Below are 7,972 nucleotides of genomic sequence, written 5' to 3' on the forward strand. Positions count from 1 at the left end.
CTAGCGCTGCTTGTTCGCAGGGTTTGTGTTATATAACAACCTCACATGAGCCCCGGGAACACGAGTGCTGACACTGCTGGAACGGAAGGTGAGTAAGAGTGCTTTTATTTTGACAAAGCCAAACATGGGAATGACAAAGGTTGTCCTAGCAGTGGACAACCCCTTTAAGATAAAATTTTTGGTTAAAAGATTTCCAACATTTTGAACAAAAAAAAGGCTTTTCCCCTGTGGTTTACATGTTAATGACCAGGCCAATTTTTACAATTCTGACCACTGTCCCTTTATGAGGTTATAACTCTGGAACGTTTCATCGGATCCCGGTGATTCCGACATTCTTTTCTCGTGACATATTGTACTTCATGATAGTGGTAAAATTTCTGTGATATGACTTGCGTTTATTTGTGAAAAAATGAAGCAATTTTCCAACTTTGAATTTTCATGCCCTTAAATCACAGATATGTCACACAAAATACTTAACATTTCCCACACATCTACTTTACATCACCACAATTTTGGAACCAATTTTTTTTTGTTAGGAAGTTATAAGGGTTAAAAGTTGACCTGCGATTTCTCATTTTCCCAAACCTTTTTTTTTTTTTAGGGACCACATCACATTTGAAGTCACTTTGAGAGGTCTATATGATAGAAAATACCCAAAAGTGACACCATTCTAAAAACTTCACCCCTCAAGGTGCGCAAAACTACATTCAAGAAGTTTATTAACTCTTCTGGTTCATCACAGGAATTTTTGGAATGTTTTAAAAAAATGAACATTTTATTTTTTTTTCACAAAAAAATTATTTCAGATCCAAAATTTTTTATTTTCCCAATGGTAACAGGAGAAATGGGACCCCAAAAGGTGTTTGTGCAATTTGTCCTGAGTACGCGAATACCCCATATGTGGGGGTAAACCACTATTTGGGTGCAAGGCAGAGCTTGGAGGGGAAGGAACGTCGTTTGACTTTTTCAATGCAGAATTGGCTGCAATTGAGATCAGATGCCATATCACATTTGGAGAGCCCCTGATGTGCCTAAACAGTGGAAACCCCCCAATTATAACTTTAACTCTAATCCCAACACACCCCTAACCCTAATCCCAACATTAACCATAAACCTAACCACAAACCTAACCCCAACACACCCCTAACCCAAATCCCAACCCTATCCCTAATCCCAACCGTAACCGTAATCCTAACTTTAGCCCCAACCCCAACCCTAACCCTGATGGAAAAATGGAAATAAAGACATTTAATTTAGTTTAATATTTTTCCCTAACTAAGGGGGTGATAAAGGGGGGTTTGATTTACTATTTATAGTGGGTTTTTATGTTTGGCTGCTGTCACATTCTAAAAGATGCATTTTATTGCAAAAAGTAGCTTTTGCTTCCCCACATTTTCAGAGCTATAATTTTTCCATATTTTGGCCCACAGAGTCATGTGAGGTCTTGTTTTTTTGCGGGACGAGTTGTCGTTTTTATTGTTACAATTTTTGGGCACATGACAATTTTTGATCACTTTTTATTCCGATTTTTGTGAGTCAGAATGAACAAAAAACAGCAATTCATGGATTTCTTTTCGGAGGGCATTTATACCGTTCCGCGTGTGGTAAAATTGCTAAAGCTTTTTTATTCTTTGGGTTAATACGATGACAGTGTACCTCTTTTATATCTTTTTTTATGTTTTGGCGCTTTTATACAATAAAACCTATTCTGAGAGCTATCAATTTTTTATTTTTCTGGTGATGGAGCTATAAGGTGGCTTGTTTTTTGCAGAACAAGATCACTTTTTAAGAGGTAGCATGTTTATTTATATCCATCTTTTTGATCGCGTGTTATTCCACTTTTTGTTCGGCGGTATGATGATAAAGCATTGTTTTTTGTTTTTTTTAATGATGTTCACTAAAGGGGTTACCTAGTGGGACAGCTTTATAGGTCAGGTTGTTACAGACGCGGTGATACTAAATATGTGTACTTTTATTGTTTAGATTTTTTTATTCAAATATTTTTTATTGATGGAATAAATATTGATTTATTATAATTTTTTTATTATTTTTTGAAATATTTTTGCAATTATTATTATTTTTTTTATTCTTATTTTTACACTGTGTCCCACTATGGGACACTCATTTTTTGCAGGATGATCGCTTCTATAGCATGCAGATTTTGCAGATTTGCATGCTATAGAAGCTGTCAGCGTTGCAGCTTCTATGCACAAACCTTAGAGACTTCCTGACATGTACTGTGCATGACAGGAAGTCTCTCAGCTCTGGAGACCCGGATGCCATAATGACGACATTGGGTCTCCATGGCAGCGATCGGGACCCCACGTAATGCTGTGGGGTCTCTGATCCAAAGGCAGAGTGGCTGTTAGCCCCTCTGCCGGCTCCGGAACGCTGCAATCATGTTTGATCGCAGTGTTCCTGGGATTAAAGTGTCGGGAGCAGTCCGTGACTGCTCCTGACACTTAGTGCCGGGTGTCAGCTGTGACAATCAGCTGACACCCAGCCGCAATCGGCTGCGCTTGCCCCGTGAGCACGGCTGATCGCTGATGACGTATTATTCCATCCATGGGAATTACGTCTCAGGTCACATAGACGGAAGAGTATGTCCAATGCCAGAAAGTGGTTAAGACTTGATTTCTGTGTAAAACATTTCCCACGTTAAAAATATGAAACAGGCTTCTCCCTTGTGTGAGTTCTCTGGTGCCTAACCAAATCTGATTTCCGGTTACAACATTTCCCACATTCTGAACATGAAAAAGGTTTCATCCCTGTGTGGATTCTCTGGTGCTTAACAAGATCTGATTTCTCGTTAAAACATTTCTCACATTCTGAACATGAAAAAGGTTTCTCCCCTGTGTGAGTTCTTCGATGTTTGATAAGATTTGATTTCTCTGTAAAACATTTCCAACATTCTGAACATGAAAAGGGCTTCTCCCCTGTGTGAATTCTTTGGTGCGTAACAAAATTTGATTTCTGGTTAAAACATTTCCCACATTCTGAACAGGAAAACGGCTTCTCGCCTGTGTGAGTTCTTTGGTGTGTAACAAAATTACATTTTTTGTTAAAACATTTCCCACATTCTGAACATGAAAATGACTTGTGTGCTTTCGGAGCAATTTGTTTTTTTAAGCTTATTCTGTGACTTTGATTTTCCTTAGTAGTCGGTAATGAATCAGAAGATAGGACCTGTTTCAAAGGATCAAATGATAGATCTTTGCTGTGAAGGGATGATGGTATATCTGGAGTAATGGCATTCATTTCATTTGTATCCTGTGGGATCTCAAGATCATCTGATTTAAACAGTGAAGATGTCAGCTGTCCCTCTGATCTCCTGGTACAGTCATCTGCTAAGAATAAAACCAATTATTATTTTTTAATAAAATTTTATATTTTTGAATATTTTCACCTAACTTGCCATTTTCACCGAAAGTTCATCTAAAAATATTGAATTATTCACGAAGACAATGACAATTCATGGTTTAATCAAAACCTCATAGGATGCTTCTGTCACCATGCACAGCCTTATTCATTCTTCAGGCAGAGCTGGTGATAGGGGAGACTTTGAAACCAGAAGGCCTGGGTGAAGCAGGCTCTGTCCAGCCACTAAGATTAAGGTGACTGGGACTTGCAGTACCATCCGGTCTGGCAGTATGTGTGTGTGTGTTCTGTCTAGCTGGAGTAATTAGCTCCCCGCTTCACCCCATTGGAAAGCACCGCACTAATAAAACTCGAACCATATTGCTGGAATCTGCCAGATACAGCTTTTTTCTCCTCTGGTTCAGTCCTTTGTGCTCAGCTCCCAGCTTGTGTATTGTTTCTTGTTGTGATCATACCCATTTACTGACTACTTTTGTGTCTTCTGATTTTGTATTTTATCTGCCCACTTGGTTCTGACCCAACTACTTGACTATTCTTCTTGGCTTCTCACTCCACAGAACAGCAGGTAACACTGTGGCCCAAGCCTAGGGGTCTCTAAGTCCAGATCCATGTAGAGGGGTTAAAGAAGTTAAAGTACAATGGGCAAAACTGTGACGATAGACAGTAACACATCTACTGAAATGATCAAGTCTTCTCCAGGAAAAAAGTAACTAGTTGTGAAACCTCTCTGGGGTAATTAGATTATGGGGCTTGGTTGCTCTTGGTAACCTAAATTATAATAAGGGCTAATATTTTCTGTCAGATGAGTTTAAAGAATAATTATTATTCATTTAACCCCTTAATGACTGCCAATGCCTCTTTTAACTGACCTGAGATATAAGGGAATAGCCTCCCCATGCAGGTGACAATCCAGCAGCTGTCGGCTGTACACTATAGTTGACAACTTGCTGCATCAGCCATGATCAGTGTGTGCACCATCCAATTCTGTTTAACCCCTTAGATTCTGCTGTCAATAGTGACTACAGCATATAAATGGTTAGCTGAGTGTGGGGGCTTCCTCTTTATCCCAATTGGTGCCCTCAGATCATGATTGTGTGGTCCTGATGTTTGCCATGGCAATTCACGACCAAATAGTGGCCTTAGAGTCTGACGGCTATAGCGGCTTGTTGAGAATTTTGAGGAATTTTGTTGGTAAAAATACACATTTTAATTTCTGTCATGCCACTTTGCATTAATTCCTTGAAAGCACCTGAAGGGTTAGTAAACTACCCGACAGCAGTTTTCAATATGCGAGGGGGTGCAGTTTTTATAATGGTATAACTTTTGGGAGTTTGCCAATATATAGGACCCCTAAAAGCACTTCAAACATGGATAAGTCCCTAAAAAAATACATTTTGTAAATTTCCTTGAAAAAATGAAAAATTGCTCATACATTTTTTATAGCTCCTAAAATGCTAACAAAATAAAATAAAATGTTCAAATGGTGCTGATATAAAGCAGACACGAGGGAAATCTTATTTATTAATGTTTTGCTGTGGTGTAACTATGTGAATAAAAGGGATAATCATTCAAAGTTTGAAAATTGCTTTTTTTCATTTTTCTCACATTTCTAATATTTTTTTTATAAATAAACACAAAACAAATCGACCTCAATTTGCCATTATTATAAAGTATAATGTGTCACGAAAAAAACAATCTCAAAATAACTGGGATTTGTTGAAGCGTTCCAGAGTTATTACCACATAAATTGACACTGGTCAGATTTAAAAAATATGGTTCAGTCACTAAGGGGGTTAAAGAAAACTTTTTAGAATACTGAGGTGTCTTAAATTTCGATCCAGGGCATTTGGAAGAGGTAATGTAGAAAAGACTACCAGGGAGTTACAGACTCATATAAGTGAGGCAGGCCAATCCCACCACAATCAAACAGTAAAAAAACATATATTTGAAGGGAGAACTTCAATATTAAACCAGAGATGCATTCATTTATGGTGGACCATTGGAGCTACTATGAGTCCTGACCAGAAGAGTAGGGAAAGTATTAGTGCTCCCCATTTCCGGCGAGATTGTGCAGTAATCTGAATTCCGTGAATCCATGAAACCAGTGCTCGAGCTATGCCAACACATCTCCTGAGTAAATGTATATTACAGCGATCAGCCATGCACAGCTTAGAGTTACATCATGGCACCGGTGTAATGTTCTTTATACAGTTTATCGCAATCCTGTTTGAAGTTACCCCATTACTTGCAAAATTAGAAATTTTCATTTTACTGATTTTTCAGAAAAGGACGTCCCAATATTCAATTAAAAAAGACAATAAAATGATTTCCTATTTTGAAAACATTCATTTTACAAACACAACACAAAAAATTGGACCTAATTATAAAAATAATAAAATCTTAGTTGCTAGAAGCAAAAGATTAGGCGTCCCAAAAAAAGGACATTGGTAGATAATGGGTTAATCAATTTTAAAAGAAATTGAAATGTCAGGATAAAGGGAAACTCTGTTGTTATTGTACAGAAATTCACACTTGGCCATCACTGCACATTTAATGTTGTCAATCATAAAAGTGTGAAGTTTGGTCAGAAAGACTGGACCTGATCTTGTAGGGAGCAAATGAGCACATTCAGCAGCACAGATGGAAGAAGGTAGATTTATCCAATAAGATATCAGGGATCTAGGAAGCTAACAGCATCATTAAACTCTGCTTTCTCTTACAGGCCCATCATGATAATATTTTTAAGTGATTTTCTAACTTATCAGCACATTTTACGTATGCTGTCATTTGGCTTTGTAGTTTACAGATCTGGGCACGTAACGGTCAGTGACTTCTAATCCCAGGGGGCAAGTTGATCCTCAAAGTTCTAAATTCTTCAGAAAAGGGCTTTAAATGTGTAAAGTCATTTGAACAATTTTGGGTGGAGGAGAATGTTGTGGTCTAGAGGCAAAGCAGTGATTACACGATTGTGATACGGCCGGACTACACCATCGATAAAGCAGCCACAGCCGTGACGGTGAAGAATCTGTAACTTCTCTGTATTTAGTGGTTTCTACTCACCTGTGTTGTCATATGTAGGAAACTCCTCTTTACACCACTCATCACCCCTCACATATGTCTCTGTAGTATTAATATGGGTCAGATCTTCACCCTGAAACAAATATTGTAAAAGTCATCGACAGATGGAGAAATCACATCTATGATCAGCTCTAATCCTGCCATCTCCACCGTTCTCATTGCAGAAGAATAAAACATATAATACTGGTGGATAAAACAAGACTGAGCACAAGACCTTCACGGCCGTCTACACATCATAGGGGAGATCTCATGACACCTTCTCTCCATCTACCTGTTGATCCTGAGGAATATTGGGTTCTTGTTTACAGTCCTGTGGAAGAAGAGGACGGGGACATCTCACTGGTGTTGTTGTCTTACTGGATAGATCTGGAGAAAGCACATACATGGACTGAATTAATTTTTTACAAACAGATAATTATAGGCCATGTGTATTTAGCCCTGTCTATTACCTGGTGATGTGAGAAACTGGGGAACCTCCATCATGATGTCCTCGTACAGATCTTTGTGTCCTTCTAAATACTCCCACTCCTCCATGGAGAAATAGACAGCGACATCCTGATACCTTATAGAAACCTGACACACAATGATACTGTCATCCCCCTGATCCCTTCATAGCATTACTGTATAATGTCCCAGCATTCCCAGCAGTGTCACCTCTCCAGTCAGCAGCTCAATCATCTTATAGGTGAGTTCTAGAATCTTCTGGTCATTGGCATCCTCGTGTATCAGGTGGTGAGGTAGAGGCCCCATTATTGGGCTCAGAGGTCTTCCCCGTCCCTCAGACACAGGGGCCTGACAGCAGTTACTAGAAGTCTTCTTGACTACTGTGTAATCCTGGTTATAGAGAGACACATTAATAAAGCTCAAAACAGATATTTACAGAATCCTCACCTCTCCAGTTCTGTCCATCTGTTATTCCCATAGATAAGAATGACGTAATGTCATGTCATCAGAATCTCTCACCTCTCCAGTAAGCTGAAAGAGGATCTCTAGGGTGAGGTGTAATATCCTCTCTGCCATCTTGTCTCTGTCCATATCCATCTTTGATGGGTAAATCAGGAAAATTCTCTTTTATAGAAGATTTTCACTGATAGGGTTCGATATTGTAGAGACCTGAATGAGGAAAAGATGAGCCAATGTTACATGATAAAAATCCTGTGTAATAATACAATTACTGAAGATAATAAGGGAAACATATGAGATTTATTATTTTACAGTATTTAGTTTTCTTCTTTACATCTACTAATAAAATCTATATATTTTCGGCCACAGACAACAACCAGTTTCTTCCTCGGAGTCGACAGTTGAATACGTTTCTCATAGACTCATCTTCCATAACGCTAATTCTTGTCTCATTTACTGACACTGGAATCGGCATTAGCAATACTGCAGGAGATATTCATTACATGTAACATGAGAAATAACTACTTCATGATGAGGACGGTGTGACAACACAGCATTTCTTCTTAATTATGCCAGATATAAATTTCATATTCCCAGAATCATGGACTATTGT

General features: G+C 38.5%; 1 protein-coding gene across 2 annotated transcripts; it reads right to left on the minus strand.

Moving 5' to 3' along the window:
• Window positions 1-294: 294 nt before the first annotated feature.
• On the minus strand, window positions 295-7,565 carry LOC138663652 (oocyte zinc finger protein XlCOF8.4-like). Of its 2 annotated transcripts, none has more exons than XM_069749932.1 (6): window positions 7,420-7,565; window positions 7,111-7,290; window positions 6,906-7,029; window positions 6,728-6,822; window positions 6,439-6,529; window positions 295-3,344 (listed from the first exon to the last, which is right to left on the minus strand). In XM_069749932.1, the coding sequence occupies exons 1-6, from the start codon at window positions 7,495-7,497 to the stop codon at window positions 2,659-2,661; spliced, it is 1,254 nt and encodes a 417-aa protein (XP_069606033.1). In that variant the 5' UTR covers window positions 7,498-7,565; the 3' UTR covers window positions 295-2,658. The 2 variants fall into 2 exon arrangements, with proteins under 2 accessions (XP_069606033.1, XP_069606032.1); XM_069749931.1 differs by having other exon boundaries at window positions 295-3,347.
• Window positions 7,566-7,972: the final 407 nt, after the last annotated feature.

This window comes from Ranitomeya imitator, chromosome 2, assembly GCF_032444005.1.
Source record: "Ranitomeya imitator isolate aRanImi1 chromosome 2, aRanImi1.pri, whole genome shotgun sequence".
Lineage (NCBI taxonomy): Eukaryota > Metazoa > Chordata > Amphibia > Anura > Dendrobatidae > Ranitomeya > Ranitomeya imitator.

Bases quoted from the DNA above. Each gene is read 5' to 3' on its own strand.
- LOC138663652 (XM_069749931.1), bottom strand. From the start codon at position 7,497: ATGGATATGGACAGAGACAAGATGGCAGAGAGGATATTACACCTCACC. The intron at 6,823-6,905 runs GTAATAGACAGG...TGCTTTCTCCAG, and splicing joins CCAGTTTCTCACATCACCAG to ATCTATCCAGTAAGACAACA. The intron at 3,348-6,438 runs GTGAGTAGAAAC...TTTTATTCTTAG, and splicing joins TCCTACATATGACAACACAG to CAGATGACTGTACCAGGAGA.